Source organism: Patella vulgata, chromosome 3, assembly GCF_932274485.2.
Source record: "Patella vulgata chromosome 3, xgPatVulg1.2, whole genome shotgun sequence".
Classification (NCBI taxonomy): domain Eukaryota; kingdom Metazoa; phylum Mollusca; class Gastropoda; family Patellidae; genus Patella; species Patella vulgata.
The window spans coordinates 48,300,556-48,319,318 of record NC_065881.2 but is presented as its reverse complement, the minus strand read 5'-3'; the positions used below and the strand labels follow the sequence as shown (position 1 = coordinate 48,319,318).

The 18,763-nt window shown below is 35.0% G+C and overlaps 1 protein-coding gene and 1 long non-coding RNA gene across 3 annotated transcripts; one reads left to right on the top strand and one right to left on the bottom strand.

Annotated features, from left to right (window-relative positions):
- Window positions 1-525: 525 nt before the first annotated feature.
- Window positions 526-12,186, bottom strand: LOC126814617 (high mobility group protein 20A). Of its 2 annotated transcripts, none has more exons than XM_050539883.2 (11): window positions 12,083-12,186; window positions 9,341-9,480; window positions 9,004-9,068; window positions 8,191-8,243; window positions 7,206-7,415; window positions 6,940-7,054; window positions 6,485-6,522; window positions 5,857-5,947; window positions 5,385-5,600; window positions 4,448-4,599; window positions 526-871 (listed from the first exon to the last, which is right to left on the bottom strand). In XM_050539883.2, the coding sequence occupies exons 2-10, from the start codon at window positions 9,460-9,462 to the stop codon at window positions 4,448-4,450; spliced, it is 1,062 nt and encodes a 353-aa protein (XP_050395840.1). In that variant the 5' UTR covers window positions 9,463-9,480; window positions 12,083-12,186; the 3' UTR covers window positions 526-871. The 2 variants fall into 2 exon arrangements, with proteins under 2 accessions (XP_050395840.1, XP_050395841.1); XM_050539884.2 differs by lacking the exon at window positions 12,083-12,186 and adding an exon at window positions 11,998-12,082.
- On the top strand, window positions 12,185-18,129 carry LOC130012124 (uncharacterized). The gene is made up of 3 exons (XR_008787418.1): window positions 12,185-12,696; window positions 13,497-13,626; window positions 17,447-18,129. It is a non-coding gene; the product is annotated as an uncharacterized LOC130012124 (long non-coding RNA).
- Window positions 18,130-18,763: the final 634 nt, after the last annotated feature.

The window sequence follows — 18,763 nt, the reverse complement described above, 5'->3', positions numbered from 1 at the left end:
ATGATAAAACATTCTTCAAAGGCGTTGTCATGGCCAATGCCGTTGGTAATCCGGGAACTTGAAAGAATTTCCAAAGGCGGACTTCGTCATACAACCGAGGCTAGATGTAGGGTACTTAGAAATATTTGTATGATAAAACATTCTTCAAAGGCGTTGTCATGGCCAATGCTGTTGGTAATCTGGGAACTTGAAAGAAATTACAAAGGCGGACTTCGTCTACAACCGAGGCTAGATGTAGGGTACTGTTGGCCATCCATTTGGTGTTGGCAGGGGATTTCTTGAAATTACATTTTTTCTTTTTATAGATTAATGCCATAACTTCCATGTACATGTTGCCCTACTTCTTCTTTAATATTTTTATATTTTTCTCACATTATTCAGTAGTAGGGGATGTACAATCGAGTAAAACCTCTGTGTTTCACAATATAGACGACCATGGATGTCAATCAGGCTTATGTCAACATTTCTTCTGTTCGACTATTATGTTATTTTCATAGCTTCATAAACAAAAAACAAACAACCCTGTAACATGTCCTTTTAGAAAGGTTTCATTTAATAGATTTTAACACATTCATTCACAAAGTTACATGCATCAGCGAGTCATTTCATGTTTACATCCAACACAGTTACCTCCCTTCTACTTAATATCAATAACATACAAGAACAACTTAACTACCCAATCAGTAACAGTAAATGGTTTATTCTGGGGTTTTGTACCAGTAGTCTGTGAATATTTAATATTCTGGCTTGTTTTTAACAAGTACCATTGTCAATGTCAGTATTTCACATTTTACAGTATTTTGAAGTAATTCAGAAGTAGATTGGTTCTGAATTAACTTTCAAGGTTTCACCTTTTGGCATTTGTTTATGACTGAAAGAGAAGAAAAAAATATGTTTCAGTTACAAATAAAATAATATTTCATTCAAAAAATAACATGCTTCTTCCTAGATCAAATATCTTAGTTGTGTCAAAATGTAGTTGACACTCACAGACCCAGATAACTGTGTCATTGCAAGCTCCTTATTTTGCTTATATTTGAAATAGAATTCTGTATGTCAAACTGTAGTTACTTGAAAGTTGTGACCGGTTGTTCTACATTAAATTATAAACATTTTTACTTGTAGAAATGTAGATGTATGTATGCCGATTACTTGTGCCTACCCAACTTCAATGCCAAATGTAAAGACACATATCGTCGCTCGGAAGTCAAAAGCTTGTAACTCCGTATTTTCCCATTTTCATATTTTTACACAAGTTGAATGTTCCCACTGCCATACATCTCGCCTTAAAAGCTTTTACCTCTAGTCCAATAAAAACATCACTTATGTCCATGTGATCAATACCCCGTAATTCTATTGGCCTGGAGTTTAGTCCATCAAAACCTTGTAACTAGATTAAAACCACGTGGAGGCTGACTGAATCAACACCAATGATAATAAATGTGAGTATTCAATAAGTTAAAACATTTTCATATGAATTCCAAGTAAATAAATAAAAGAATTTATACAGTAAAAATTACTTGAACTTTATTCGAACCCTGAATATAATTTTTGAAAATGAAATTGATCAACAATGCATTGAATAGAGTACCAGAATTTCATGAGATTCATAATTGTGGGTGATATACTAAGTGTGTCACCTACTTAATATAACACCTGGTTATATAACATGAATATTCTATAGAAAATGAAACATAGTTTATAATGTGTATTAAATATTGTAATATTTAATGGGTATTATGCCATTGTTACGAGTTACCTGGTTTTGATATCCCTATTGCCCTACTGACCTATTGTGAGGTACAAATATTTACTTCTTTGATCATTTCAGGTTTTTTTGATTTCTTGAAGTATGGAAGCCAACAAATATTCCTCGTGGACTTTATCTAGGGGAACAGCTTGTCCAAAACGTTCACAGAACGCAAATCCATCCTGGGCACTTTCACGAGGCGGAACATGCTTGAAATTGGCACTCCAATCCAACACTTTTGCCAATTTAAGCACTGATGTTACTAACAACCAAAAGGGTCATGTACATAACAAAGATCCGGTCCCATCAACGTCACAGAACCCATTTAATAAACAGGTGTCAGCCACCACTTCTGCGCCTGGTTTAGAAGATTTTGACATTTCTGAGGTCGAAGATCCAGAGTGGGTGCCCCCTATTAAAAAATAATGTTTACTCCCTTTGCAGTCAAGTGATTCCGAGTTATCGGATTCTTCTGATAATACAACAGAGTTAAATACAAATGAAAGGGTCCATGTTTGCGCTGATATGAGGGAGTCTGCAAAGTCAAATCAGAGAAAGTTAAATTTTTTAGCCCGAATGCAAGGCCATAAATACATGGGTTTAAAGAAAACGGATGGGAAATGTACTTATTCTGTCACAAAGGAACCAAAACGTCTTGGGCCACGTGAATGTCAACATTCTTGCATCAAAAATAAGACAACCAAATGTAATGAATTCACAGAGCGAGATAGGCAAAATGTATTCGACGCATTCTGGAAGATGGACTGGAATCAAAAACGAGTTTTTGTAGCAAATAAAGTTGATTCACACATCCCTTCTGAATGAACAACCGGAGGGAATTCAAGACGAAACCGCACTCTTGTCTACCATCTAAAACGAAATGAATGTCGAATCAGAGTTTGTAAAAACATGCTTCTGTCTACGTTAGGAATAGGTGAATGGCAGTTACTTAAATGGACAAATGACTCTCAAAATGGCACGCAAACAACATCAGTGTCGAATCTTTGCCCAAATTGCCGTCGCATTATTGTCGGTCTTCTACATCCAGGTTATACCTACAGTCTGACATCAAAATCATTCTCTCACCTCTATGGTATTTATAAAGAATATTGCACTACGGCCGAAATCAAGTCAGTGTCAATCAAAGTATTTAAATCGGTTTTAAATGAAATGAAGGTTTCCATTTTCCATCCTAAAAAAGATCAATGCGACGTGTGCTGTAGTTTTGAAACTGGTAATTTGCAAGAGGAAGTATATCGAAATCATATACAGAAAAAAAATGAAGCCAGAAACGAAAAAGAAACCAACAAAGTCAATGCATTAGAAGGCAGGTGTAGAGTGGTTACCATGGACCTCCAGGCTGTTTTGTTAGCTCCGAGCTTATTGGCCAGTTCTATGTATTACAAGACAAAACTTGCATGTCACAACTACACTATTTATGATCTCGGTTCCGGGGAGGTCTCATGTTATGTTTGGCATGAGGGTGAGGGTGATCTAGGGTCGAGCAATTTTACTTCTTGTATTGCTGATTACATAGAAAAAACAACGGTTGGCGGCGACAAGGTTCTGATCATTTACAGCGATGGGTGCACATATCAAAATCGCAACTGCACATTATCTAATGCATTGTTAGACTTATCAGTGAAGAAAAACCTTACAATATTCCAGAAAATTCTTGAAATGGGACACACACAAATGGAGTGCGATTCTGTCCACTCCACTATTGAGCATGCTCTTCGTCACCGGTCAATTTATGTGCCTGCCGATTACGTTAATGTCATGAAAAACGTTCGAGTCAGCAAACCATACAAAGTCAATTACCTAGATAACACATTCTTCAAGGATTTTTCTCAGCTCAACTATTATACATCCATTCATCTGGGAGTAAAGCCTGGTGATCTGTGTGTTACGGATTTAAGAGTATTAAATACAATCCAGATGGGACAATTCAATACAAGACACGGTACACAGAGGCCTACATGGACTTTTCCAGGAAGGCGAGATGTTCAGGAAACCTTACTCACAGGATAACACCACTTTACAATGGTCCACAGAAAATAAAAGCTTCAAAGTTTAAACATCTCACGGAACTTAAAAAAGTGATACCACCTGATTATCATGGGTTTTACGACGGACTACTCCATGAATAAATCTTCATAATTTGATCTCCATAATTATTTGAACTATCTGTTAGTTGAATTGTTCTGATAAATTTTCATGGCTTAAAGTCATAAACTGTTAAAATATTTTACAAATATAATATGAAATATAATATTTTATGATTATCGTTTTGTTTGTGAATGAATTTACATTTTAAAGTCTATTAAGTTGTTTATCTTATGTTTATTACATTACCACGTAAGTCCAAAATGACCATGAAAAAACATGTATCTCGACTTTTATCCCCCAGCGAATGTGACAAATACACGCATGTCTGATTAATAGACCGCCAAAATCAAGGGCACTATTTGGACATTATGACCATAAAAGAAACCCAAACTGCAATATATCGTCAAATAAACAAGATAGTATTCTGTCGCGTTAATGTTATAAACTGTTTTTTGCTTCTCCTGAAAAGTTTCAAATTTTGAGTTACAGGTTTTTGAATTCCGAACGACGATATGTACATACATGCCAGGCAGTTAAGGCTGTATAATGTCAGCAGATGTAATGTCCCAAACTAGACTATATAATCACCTATTGTTCAAGTCTATCACTGTTTAATCTTCCTACTATTTCTCTAACAGTAGCTATTAAACTTTCATTTTCTTGTGGAGAATCCAGTATTAAAGTGTGGAGTTTAGCCATGTATGTATCAACAGTTTCTAATGATGGCATTTCATTAGTTCCTGAAAATTAAACAAAGAATTTATGTAAGTAAAATATTACTGTATGTATGCATTGTGAGAATATGACTGTAAACATCATAAGAGGTTATTTCTTTGATAAAGACAAAGATTTTCACAAACACCATGAATAGTCAAATGACTTTGGTGAACAAATGAAATGAAATGAAATGGGGTTTAACGTCCTACTGTTCTGCTCCTATGCTGGGCTAATGAAGACGGGCATACGCCATACAGTGTGCTATGAGTGAATTTTGCCCGGGCAGCGGCACTATCGCCTCCTCTTATATCGAATTCCAACTGCCAAGGGATCTTTTACATGCATTCCAATGTATACACGGGACCTTGGTTTTTCGTATCATCCGAAGGACTAGACAGCTGTCCTTGCCAGACCCTCCGTCCTGCATCACTGACAAGGAGGAACCACGCCAGCTTTGGTGAACAAATATGAATAAGGATCGAAGGGAACAAATCTATCAATTTTGGTTGTAATCAGCTCCTTAAATCTGTCCAGCACCTTTGACTGTCCCTGCACAGTGTAACTGAACAACATGAAAAAAACAAACCAAATTTGGTTGTAATCCATCAACAGGCTCAGGACAAGTCAAACAAGAAAATTAGCCTAATCAAGATACTTGTTTTCTGTTCCACCCCACGGGATCCACCCATTCCAATCTTTTTAAGATTATATAAATTAGTCTATTAAAGGTGCCCCTCTAAACAGAATAATTATCAAATCACAAAATTGTACCTCGATGATATTAAATGTCAATTATATAACAACTAACCTGGTAATGGTATGGATGAGAAATGAGAGGTTAAAGTTGAACGTAAAGCATCTAGGTGATTTTGTAAAGCTACATTTGTGCTGCGCTGTTGTACAGATTCTATCTCTAATTTATCTATAGCATGTTTCATATTTTCTATATGTTTACTCAATATAGCATTCTGTTCTTCTAATTCAGTTGTTTGTTTTCTCAACTGTCGTAATTCAGATTCTCTTGCTGTAATGATAAAATTATGTTTCAATACACACATCCTTAGTAACTAAATCAAATTTTAGGCAGCAATTCATTTTTAAGGCTCCAAAACATAAAAGCCATGCTTTCAATAAGGATTTAGGGAAATTTCTGGATCAATAAAACTGGGCCACCTGATTCCAAACAAGGTATGTTAATAACCCATTATTTAGTATATCCATTACTGTTATTCATTGTATTAAATTATAGATATAAAGAACCTGGTTTAATAATAGCTAACCTTTATTGTGATCTAGGAAATCTTCTGTAAAAATGGGTATATCAAAATTTCCAGTTGTACCACCAGTAGGATCTATATCATCTTCTATAGTCTAATTAAAACAGTACAAACACATTACTCAGAGAATACATAACGTAAATTAATGTAAGTTAATCTTAGTTTTAGAACTAATATCTTATTGGTTTTATCTCGCATACCCTAGTAGAAACCATGGGAAGAGCAGTACTTTTCTGAGTTCTATCTAACACAATCTGTGATAATACTCAGATACTTAAACCTAGTTTTAAAACTGTCAGTCTAATTAAAATTAAATCTCTGACAACCCTTCTACCAACAGAAAAGTATTTTGCCAGACAGTATGATATTAATAAATCTCTACATGGAAATCAAAAGCAGGAACATTTTATTTACTAAATTGCCTAACTTCAAAGTTTTCTACATTAAAAAAGAACTAAGAAAGATTTGATCAAATATACCATGCACGAATGTTTAGGTGGAGGCCGATTTTCATTGCATACAACACAGCCCTGGAAATCATGACAGATATTCTGATTGGTTGATTAGATCTTATGATCTGAACGGTGTAAATACAGTGCAAGGAAATTGTGTCTATCAAAATTATACTCACATCTCCATTTATATGAATATCACTGTCGTCTACATCACCTAAAGAATAAAATTTAACATAACAGAAATATGCAACAAAACTATCTCAGACGTTACATTTTGTCTTAAGATCCCCAAGTTTTGCAAAATTGGCCGGAAATCAATAGGGAGCATCTGTACCATAATACAAACAATTTCTGAAAATTTTATAAAAATCTGTCAATAATTTTGTTTGCAAAAATACTAAAAATTGACAGATCATCTCTATTACTGTTAAGTATGAAAATTAGTCAAGTGCAATAACTTTACAACTACCAACATACTAACTTAACTACCGCTGAAAATTTGATCAAACTGGCCGAGAACTAATTAATCTGATCAAATAAATTAAAGTATGAACAAACCGGTGGACAAACTAAATTTTGAATTCCAAATTAAGTATTAAGCTATGTTAAATATATCATCTAGAATTATTACCTTTTAATCTTTTTTCTTGCTGTGTTTTAAACTGTTTATATGCTTCTGTTTTTTGATATGCTTCTACTTCTCTTTGGTATCTTTCCTTATCTTTTTCAGCATCGTCAAGGAAACGCTAGAACAAATGGAAACCAAATTTTAAGACAAAAGTTATATAATATATTGTAATCACTTCCAAATTATCAATATTTAGTGATACGAAGTTTGAAACAAAAATAATATTTTTCAGAGTTTATGAAATCGCCTGGAAAGAATTACTGTCTCACCTGTTTGTCATGTTGAGGTAATTTAGACCATTCAGCTCCTAATATTTTAGTTATCTCACTGAATGTTAAATTAGGGTTCTCACGGCGTAACTGTTCTCGTCTATTATTCAAGAAACGAACATATCCTGTTAATGGCTGTTTAGGAGCATTGGCATCCTTTATACCCTTCTTTCTCTTTCTACCTTTCGGCCAACCACTTTTCTTTTTTGCCTACATTAAGAACATAGTTATTTTTAACACATAGATAGCACTTATTTTTTTTTTTACCAAAATTTATGTCTGATAAGAATTAAAAGATACTGTTCAATAGAAACGAGTATACTTTCAGAAGAACTGTACTTTGAAGAAGTCATGCAATTTATTCCAAGAAAGAAATGTGCTGTTGATTCAAACCAGTGATGGGATTTCAAAATTTTTCTTGTCAGACATTTTTTGTCCCGAAAATAAAGGGGCATAACTCTTATTGTTATTTAAGCAGGCGTTTTCAAACCACACAAAATATTCAAATTCATACGTAATAAAAAAAATACGTGCACCTTGTTATTTTTCATGTTTAATTCCCGTACAGTATTTAAATTTGTCAATAATAGTCCTACAAAATTACATGACATCGTAATACCACAGAATGAAAGTGTGCCGACTACTGCCGTTTCGTTCCCGTTTCAAATTCCTCCAAAGTTACTGTATTTTTCGGGTCATAAGCCGATACATTTTTCAGCAGAAGTCCGGCATTCGTCTTATACTCCGTTTCAATTTATATACGGAGGTAAAAAAAATGACATCCTGAAATTTATTTGGCAGTAAACGTCGCTCTTCCTGGTCGGATAATTTAGAACGTTTGGAAAATAGCGTTGGAAATGTCCGGAATATACGGGCGAAATCCCATCACTGATTCAAACTCTATTGTAATGTGATCAGAAGCATGTGACCAATAAGAACACCATTTTTAAATCTTCATAAATACTGTAGGCCTACATCTACTAACCTCTAAATTGTCATGAATATCTGCAGGATTAGCTGTAGCCTGAAGACTAGACACTGAAATAAATAATAATGACATTAAATTCATGAATGTTACAGTGGATTAAAACAAGCCAACAGTGGGGCTGATGTCCCCCGCCGAAATCCCAAAATAAATAGATGACACATATTAATTAATAGCACATTTATTTTTTCAAAAGTATAATATCAAGCAATTAAATTGATTATCAACTATACACTAAGTTTCATCACTCTCTATCAGATAGAATCAAAGTCATCATGCCCCAAAGCATCAACCAATCAGACTGCTTATCTCTGCTTTCCGTAAAGCAGACAATGTTCATCATCGAACTCCATCAAGGCATTCACCTAATGAACGTCTACACCAAGTTTGAACATTCTAGCTCAATTAGAAGGAGAGTTATTGTTCCAAAGTCTCGACCAATCAAATTGCTTATCGCTCTGCTTACCCTCAGCAGAAAATGTTGATCATTAGTCATGGTACTGATGTAATAAAGCTATACACCAAGTGTCCTCAATTTCACTTAATTAGAACTTAAGTTATCGTGTCTCAAAGCATCAACCAATCAAATTGTTTATCTCTGCTTACCCTAAGCAGAAAATGCTAATCTTCGAACTCCATCAAGGCATTGACCTAATAAACACCTATACCAAGTTTGAACTCAATTAGAAAGAGAGTTAATGTGTCCCAAAAAGTGTGACAGACGGACGGACAGACAGACAGATGGACGAACGAACCCATTTTAATAGTTCCCGAATTCTTTCAATTACTTTGACTATTTATTAAGTTATTTACCTTGATTCATATCAGATACATAATCTCCACTTTTGTGACCAGCAAGAAAACCGGATTCTGGAAAACTAAGAAAGTAATCATAATTATTAAAGGTAGACAACTCATGTAAGAATAAGTCAACTTGGCTTATATTATAACACCTCTAATTCAGATTTCGTGGGCAAAGTGTACATTACATTTATAATGCAACAACATTTATAAATACTTTTTATAACCAGTCTTAGATAATGATCACATATTTGCTCAAACACCTTTTTCATATTAAAAATGTGTATGGATTGCTTTAAGTAAACTTAAAGTTATATTTTAGTTTTGGAGACAAATTCATTTTAATCACCTTGCATCAACTGTCAAATCATTACTTTCTTTAGAAACTTCATCATCAAAGTTTTCAAAGTTCAGTTTCAGACCTCTCATGTCCGACAACATATTTGAACTGGCATTTGGGCCTAAATCCATTTTTGTTTCTGATTAATTCTGGAAAGTAAAATTTATTCAAATCTAAACCTACATGTATATCAACCACAGAACGACATTGAAAAATGGAAAAGGAAAAGATGTCGAAGTAACCTAATGTTATTGATACAGATTCAAGCTGTCTTTTCTGTAGATCCAATAAGGGATGATTAATAGTAAGTGCTGGGGACAGCACCACACATAATTTACACAAAAACAAATCTACAGAAAACACAATACACAGAAATCACAAACAAACGTACATATCAAATTAGGTGAATGGATTCGGGGGCTAGCCGTAAGTGTGTGAGTCTCGGGAAAGAAGATGCTTTATATAAAATGACCACCCCCAAGTCAAACAAATATTTGGAAAAAAAATAAATTATGGACATGTTGCTATAACATGTTGAATGATTTAAACTGAATCTAATAAATTCAACCGACATAATGCAGAAAAACTGTATTAAGTGTATCGATATAGGGGCTGGACGTAAGCATCCAGGCCTGTACAGTTCCAGGCCCACATTGATACAGGCTTCAACTAAAATAATCTCACGATAAGGAAGGCAACAGGAAAATTGGAACATTTCCCAAAAAATTGTATTATTATTCTAATGTAAGCTTAAACCATAATGATTATAATTTTAATATTAGTATAAGATAGATCTATTTAACTTGTAGAATTGAGGCAATCCACAAACACAAAGCACAAAACAAGCAAAGTATATTGATAGTACAGTTGATATAGTAAAAACACTTATATAGTGTATGAATGTACATGTAAGAAAGTACAATTTATATATGTCCTACTTCCACCATTAAGGAGTAGCCTACAGTCCAGCTGTCAAAATTTTTAACTGTAGACTATTATATTAAAAATCGAAATGCCTCTGAATGGATTCTGATTCAACTTTTAAGTAAATTTAAGTAAATGGTATTTTTAGCTGCAAATCCGATTTGTCAGAACCCAGACATTTTATCTATCATTATAATATAACAGTAGGCCCCTATCTTCCAAGTCAAAAACAGAGGCAGCTATGTCAAAGCCTTTAGTTTAAAGGTATCAGTTTTTTTTCTTTATTTCGACGAGTCCAAAGGGGGTGGGGGTAGGTTTCAACATTAATTTCATGTCTAGATTTATTGCCAGTCTCAATAGTTTATAGGCCTATATTGAAAAATCTATTTGATTTAACTTTATAAGTATAAGGTTTTTCTTTTAACTTATTTTAAGTTAGGCCTACTGAGTGAAAGCAGAGTCACTTTAAATTTGTACATGGGTAGGCCTATATTATTAGCCAAACATGGGTAGGGTGACCCACCATAAATAAATATCTCCATATATCTCGACAATTACGCCACAATATTTATATATATGCCAAGCCTCAAATCAGTTTCAGACAATTATAGTCACTAAATAAACGATCATGTTGTACTTAATAAGCTATGACCATTAATCATGTATAAATAATAGACTGAAAACTGGTTCCAAGAGTCGTCCATAACATCTAGACACTTTTGAGTAAAAGATAGATTACGTGCGCTTGTTTTGAAATAAGTCTCGCTTAACCAGTCTATCGACCATTCTACGTCTGATTGACAGGTCGGGATAATCAAGACTACTTTTTTACGAAACACAACAGAAAGCTAGAACAAGAAATTGAATTTAGAAATAAGCACGTTAGGTAGCTCAACAATCGTTTTAAGAAGCTTGTAAAAGTAAAATGAAACTACTGTTAGTATCATGTTCCTGTCTAACCCGAGTGATTCAGAGATATTATTTGTACTAAACCAAAAGATGCCGCTCTTAACGGTACAGTTAATGATAAAGCGATTTAAAAAATGAAACGAACGTAATTTCTAAATCTGCTGTAATAACCAAGAAGCTTAATCTTACTGCTATTCAAAATCGTCAACAATAAATTTTTTACGGCTGTAATAGTTAATAGATTTGTAGAGAATTGCACGTGCCATGGCTATTTATAGTATCCCACTGTCAGTAAGTTGGTCTCGGCACGGCAAATGTGCACGCTTCAGTGGTAGTCTCGAACTATCAGCGGTGGACTGTATTTCTGTGAGTACATGGGTCACCCTAACATGGGACAGGAGGGTCAATCTTTAAGTTAATTATCCTAAAGGCTATGGCCTTATATTTATAAAGGTACTGTTTTAACTCCTGTGGAAAGTAAGCCATTTGTGTAATATGTATACACTTTGACTTAGGCTAAACTGTCTCTGCAAATGGTTCAACTCTTCTTTTTTTCCTTCCTTATTAAGGACATCCTGCTTAAGAATTAGAAGTTTAAAATAAATATATATATAAAAATACCATTCTAAAATATATTTTTTTATTCATAAAACCTAAACAAGTGTGTTGGACGTACGGGCATTTTTCGGGGTATGGTCTATGGAACAAAAAACGCGGGAAAAATATAATAATATTTATTAAATATTTCTCATCATTCATTCCCCTGTCTACATTAGACTGGGGGACAAGAAGGTGTCTCTACTTTATATTTTTGAAATCTTATATGTACGTACAATGAAAACAATAATAATCAAATTTAGATGATTACACTTCTTTTCTCCAAAAATTTACCGACCTCTTAGACTGACGTTTGCTTACCTATTTGACTATCGTGCCATGTGCTTCGGTTTTTTTATTTCAATGGGCCGTAGAGGGGGATAGACAATTTTCTCAAAATGGCGAATTTGCTCCCCGGCGAGCACAATACTGGATCTTCAATGAGTTACTTTCTATTTTTCACTCGGCAACCGGCTGCAGATTTCACTCGGCCAACTTCGGTTACTCCTCTACACCAAACCATGTTTCCAAACAGAGTTATCTTTCCGTGACCCGCAAATTATATTTTTAACAATGAGTTGAATTCTATTTTTCACTCGGCAAACTTCGACAGATTCCGGAAAACCTCGGCAGAGCTATATATATATAGAAACTATAATATAGCCAAAGAAATATATACTGACAGATGTTATCGACTTTCGTGTCAAGGGCAACTGCATTTTGGAAGATAACTGTTCGAATCTTCATCGCTTACAATGGACCCGAAAACCTATATCAACACTACCAGCCAAGGATATCGTTGTCTTTGACTTTGAGGACGTCAGTTGGATAGTAGATCGTAAAGTTCAAGGTTTCTATATTTTACAACATTCATGTTTTGTCAACAATATGTTGTTGGAATGGGAGTTTTTTGACAATGATGATCGTGTATTCAGGTAAGTTGCCTTAAGGCCTAGTCTGGTCTCCCGGCCATAATCTTAAGGCCTAGTCTTGTGTCTTCCGGTCTCAACTGTAAGGCTTAGTCTTGTATCTTCTGGCCTCAACTGTAAGGCCTAGTCTTGTGTCTCTTAAGACCTAGTCTTGAATCTCTTAAGACCTACTGTAGTCTTGCGTCTTCCGGCCTTAGGCTTAACTGTAAGACCTAGGCTGTGTTTCCTGGCCTTAGCCTTCAAGCCAGAATTTCATATTTTCTATGAAAGTCAAAACATAATTATTTCTATGTCTTTTGCTCAATAGGTTATCAACTCACTATTATACGACTATGGGCATTATTTCCCACCCTTAAAAATCATTGACACAGGAAATAATAACACAATTACCTCCCTTGTTTTCCTATTGCCTCCATGCATTAGCTATCTTCAAATGTTGGAATTCGAAAATGATAATTTTGCCAATTTCGCAGCTGGCAATAGTGAATTATAGGATTAATAGGATTATTCTTTAACAAGGTAGGACTGTGTATGGATACCATCTATTTTAAGGCTTTATTTTAATAAATTTTAAAAATATAACTTAACAAATATGAAATTGTAGCTTTAAGATCTAGTCTTGTCCCATTGATCAAAATTTTGAAATGTTCAGTTTGCTTGTTACTCTTCTTTTGTTTTTAGGGGTGGTTGAGTGGTCCAAGCTCATAAGGTCTTTCATTGAGTCAAACCTCCTGGGTGTCAGTCCAAAAATGTTGGTTTGTTTTGTGTGAGTGTTAATCCCCATTTCTCTCTTTTTTTACTTTAAGATGTCAGATGAAGATACAAAAGGAAGATGTTGGAACCGAACCTGCAGTGTCTCTTAGTAAGATAGGCTCTAGAAATTTTGCAGCAGCTGATATCTTGTTTAAGCTCTAAGAAACACAACCAGTCATAGAGGTAAGTTATTCTATTGAATACTTGAATTAGCTTTAGGGCTATGGATTCCTGAGCTAAATAGGGCCTACATTATATAAAGATAGGTTGCCAGGCAACTAAACATACGCCCACAGCAGCTAAATCGTCCGAGCGGTCGACAAGAGTTGTCGTATATTTGTTCTTTTGTAGGTAATTAGGGGGCATTTAATAGACAACTTCATACAGATGACATAATTTTCGTCGTTTGAGGGTTCACAAGGTTCTAAAAACTAAAACAAGGGCTGTAACTCAGGAAGTAATCTACAGAAATTATTGAAATTCGACAGACTTTTTCGTTTTACTAATTCAAATAATACATATCAATTTCATACAGATCGGATGATAACTTTTGTCGTTCGAACGTTCACAAGATTCAACAAAGTAGAACAAGGGCCATAACTCTAGAAGTAATTGACAGAAATTGCTGACATTCAATAGGCTTCTTCATTTCACTAATTTAAATGATGCATATGAATTTCATACAGATTGGGTGATAACTTTTGTCGTTCAAGCGTTCACAAGATTCAACAATGTGAAACAAGGGCCATAACTCTAGATGTAATTAACGGAAATTTGCTGAAACTCAATAGGCTTGTTCGTTTTACTAATTTAAACGATACCTTTAAATTTCATACAGATCGGATAATAACTTTTGTCGTTAAAGCAACCACAAGGTACAACAAAGTGAAACAAGGGCCATAACTCATGGCGTAATTAAAGGAAATTGCTGAACTTCAATAGGATTCTTCGTTTCACTAATTTAAATCATGCATATCAATTTCAAACAGATCGGATGATAACTGTTGTCATTAGAGCGTTCACAAGATTCAACAAAGTGAAACAAGGGCCATAACTCTAGATGATTAACGGAAATTGCTGAAATTCAATAGGCTTCTTTGTTTTACTAATTTAAATGATGCATATAAATTTCATACAGATCGGTTGATAACTTTTGTCGTTTGAGCGTTCACAAGGTTCAATAACATGAAACAAGGGCCATAACTCTAGACGTAATAAACGGAAATTGCTGAAATTCAATAGGCTTCTTCGTTTCACTAATTTAAATAATGCATGTAAATTTCAGAAAGATCGGATGATAACTGTTGGAGTTAGAGCGTTCACAAGGTTCAATAAAGTGAAACAAGAGCCATAACTCTAGACGTAAAAAAACGGAAATCGCTGAAATTCAATAGGCTTCTTCGTTTCACTAATTTAAATAATGCATGTAAATTTCAGAAAGATCGGATGATAACTTTTGGAGTTAGAGGGTTCACAAGGTTCAATAAAGTGAAACAAGGGCCATAACTCTAGACGTAATAAACAGAAATTGTTGAAATTCAATAGGCTTCTTCGTTTCACTAACATAAATATTGCATATAAATTTCACAAAGATCGTATGTTAACTTTTGGCATTAGAGTGTTCACAAGGTTCAACAAAGTGAAACAAGGGCCATAACTCTAGACGTAATAAACGGAAGTTATTGAAATTAAATAGGCTTCTTCATCTCACTAATGAAAACAACATATATCAATTTTAAAACAATTGGATGATAACTTTTGGCGTTAGAGCGTTCACAAGAAATTGTGGACGATGGACCGACGGACGTACCGACAGACGGACGGACGGGGGCGACGGCAATATACGTCCACATTTCAGTGTGGGCGTATAAAAACCAATTTAGCCAAGCATGGATTTCTACACCCTTTCACTGAAGCAACGTTCCTGTCCCTTGAGCAGGGTTATCCTGTGACAACACCAGAAGATTGATATATGGGTGGGCTGGTCTAGTGGTCTAATGCATGCCCTTTAGATCATAAGATATGTCCTTGAATCAATTTGAGCCAAGCTTGTATGTGACAAGGAGTAGAATCTCATGTCCAGTATCGTGCATTTTTTTCCCGTTCCGTCAACATGCTGCCAATGGCTATACAAGGGACCTTTTTTCTTGTCCAGTCTATCTTGCCCTTGCAACAAGACGAAAAAAGGCTGGAAAAACCTGAGGAACTTCATTGGCCAGATTAAGGGGGTGGACAGTAGAAAATTTCAGTTTTTTTAATAATTGAGGTAAAGTCACCATTCTTACACATCTAAGAACACATCCATTGAGTATTACAAAAACGGCCGAAAAATTTTCCTGGGGGTACCTGTTGCTATGGAAACGGCGGCCATCTTGGATTTCTGCGTATAATTTTAGTCATCCAGTTTCTCAGAAACTATTCAACAGAATGTTTTAAAATTAAGCAGAGAGGTTACTGACATGTTCCTTTGTGCAATAGGCAAGTTTCATTACAAAATAATAATTAGAAAGCAAGTTATACACATTTTAATGTTAACTTCAAAATTCTTTCACGTGTCACAGTTGCTATGGCAACAATATATCAGGAACTATTTTGCAGATTTCAATAAAATTCTCCTATTGCACAAAGTTATTATATAGGAAGTTATATTCCAAGTTTCAAGAAAATCTGACAATAACTTTCAGAGATATAGCATGACTAAAATTGGTAACTCTAGAAAAAAACTGTTTTGAGAAATCAACAACTGAAGTTGAAGTATTTCAGTAGAACAACTTACGCCGATCTTTTCAATTCATTTATTTAATATTAATAAACTGACTTTTAATATATATATTTTCTAATGTATTTCTTATCAATATACAGTATTTTCTTATTTTATTTCTTGTGTGTAAATTTACAACCGAACATTGACATAGGAATAGATGTTATTCAAAACAACCATAACTATATAATCACTGACAGCAGGCCTACCTGGTAATGGTATTGCAACCATACCACTACTAGGTCTAGCAGACGAATATTCATCTTCATTTTGTTTATTATGAGTGTCTGTCATACTTATTTAGTCATCTAACAATTTCAAACGCATTTTATTTGAAAATCTTCAAAAATATTGATAAACAGTGACGTACGGTTCAGTAATATAGCAACCAGGATTGATTTGGGACATGAGCTTAGTGCGCATGCCTATTGACCTGACCTAGAGGATTGCCCGCTTCTGATTGGACACTTCACCATTGACCTATGTGACCGACCAATCAAATAACGTATTCTCGAAATAACCTCATTAGGTATGCAAAACTTGTTCTTGCTTGCTATTTTTATCTCAATACAGAAGAAAGGTTTCAAGACACCCCCATAAAACGTCATTTCCTTTCAATAGGGGGGATCCCAAGCTTTCTAACAGTATCCAACATGGCGACAGTTTACCGGTCGGAAGCCGAGTATTTCACGTATGAAATGCCTGTTGTTTTTAGATTTATATCAATAGTTTTAGCGGAATTATTAGGGCAAAATAAAAAAGGGTGGGATCATTCAGAACCAAATTTTGTAGAAATAAAGAAGAATTTTGTAAAAAAAATGACTGGTATGTGTTCCTAAATAGTGTTACTCGCAGATGATCATAAAACCTCAAAAACGATTTTATTGTTAAAATTCACCAAATGAAGTGCGAACGACGGCCTTAAAAACAGATTCTTATCAATGAGCCAGTGTCCTACACACTGAGTCAGAACCCACCGAGCCAGCGGTTTACCCACAGAGGTGGGTCTTTACCCACTGAGACATTGTCTTACCAACTGAGCTGGTGGCTTAACCCCTGAGCCGATGGCTTATCCACAGAGCTGGCACCTCATGTACTGAGCCACCTTGGTTTTCGTTCTGCTCTTGTATTGCACATAAAAATGCCTTCCTGGCTAGGCACAGATTTGACCTTTAATTGATGAATGCCATTATTTAAAGTTAACCTAGATATCATGTCTTAGTAAATCGTTTTTCATTCCAGGTTTCTGCTTACACTAAACCTGATCAAGTGATAGAATCTGTCAGTTTTGATACGTTGCTTAAAGAAGCGGAGGTGTTGAAGAAAGCTGCCGAGGATGCAGGAGAAAACGTTACAGCTACTACAGCTGAGGGAACTGATTCAGAAACTGAGACCAGTGACACAGATGTTGAAATGAAGGAAGAAGTAACAGATTCACAGGCTAAGAAGAAATATCCTAGAAAACCACATTACCGTCATGCTGATAGATTTATTTTAAAAGCTGCCCAGGCACGACTAGACGAATTCATAAAAGTTAAAATGCTAAAAGATCTACTGTTTGGACCTGCTTTCCCTCATCATATCACACGCCAGATTAACGGCTTACTGTATAACCTCCCCGTTTCAGTTCGCTTTATAAATCATTCCACTAGAAATCAGATGTACACCATTGTAACGCAAAGTATGTCACCGATCAAAATTGTCGCATTTCTCAAAGCCAACGGTGGACAGTCTGGTCGCTTTCGTTTAGTCGACAAATCAGAACTTCCGACACATAAGGACATTTTACCAGAACTTAAAAGTAGGGAAATTTTAACTAAGATCAAATCCAAATTTTAGTAGAAATTTCAATTTTGATTGGCTAAGCACTAAAACCAATCAAATTGTTGGCTTTTTTTTGCTAATAAATATAAGTGCTAGTCTAATGTCTTGTCTCAATTACATCTTCAACAGTATGGTTTTGTTTCTAATTTAAAATCCAAATATTTGTCTAAAGTCTTTACCAGTTGTGTGGTTGAGTGGTCTGATGTATGCTTTAGATCATAAGGTCTGTCATTGATTCAAGTGCCATGGTTTGTGTTGAAGGTACTTCCAACCTTATTTGTCTTATTTTCGCCAGTCATGTTTGGCCGTTTTGACTGACTTGCAGTGAAATTGACCAACTGGAGAATACTAGTAGATCATAAGGTCTGTCTAAAGTTTAGACAAATATTTGGATTCTAAACTAGATTTATAAGGGGCATTTTAAAGGGGCATTGGCGCCATTGGGTAAGATTAGATAAGAGCTGACAGTTCTCGCTATAATAGTTCAACAATAAATAATAGAAACAGAAAATGCTGAAATTTCAGTCAGATTGCTTTGCTCTGAACCGAGATAGGTGATTCAGTTTTAGGCTACAGAGCCAATTTTCTGAAAGGTAACCTTTTCTGTGGTTCAAGTATCTGATGTGAGAATCTGGGCCCTGTTTCTCGAAATCTTAACAGTGGGAATGCAGTCGACCCTACTCTTGGAAACGAAGCTAAGCCACTTCACTAAATGACAGACCTTATTATCCAACA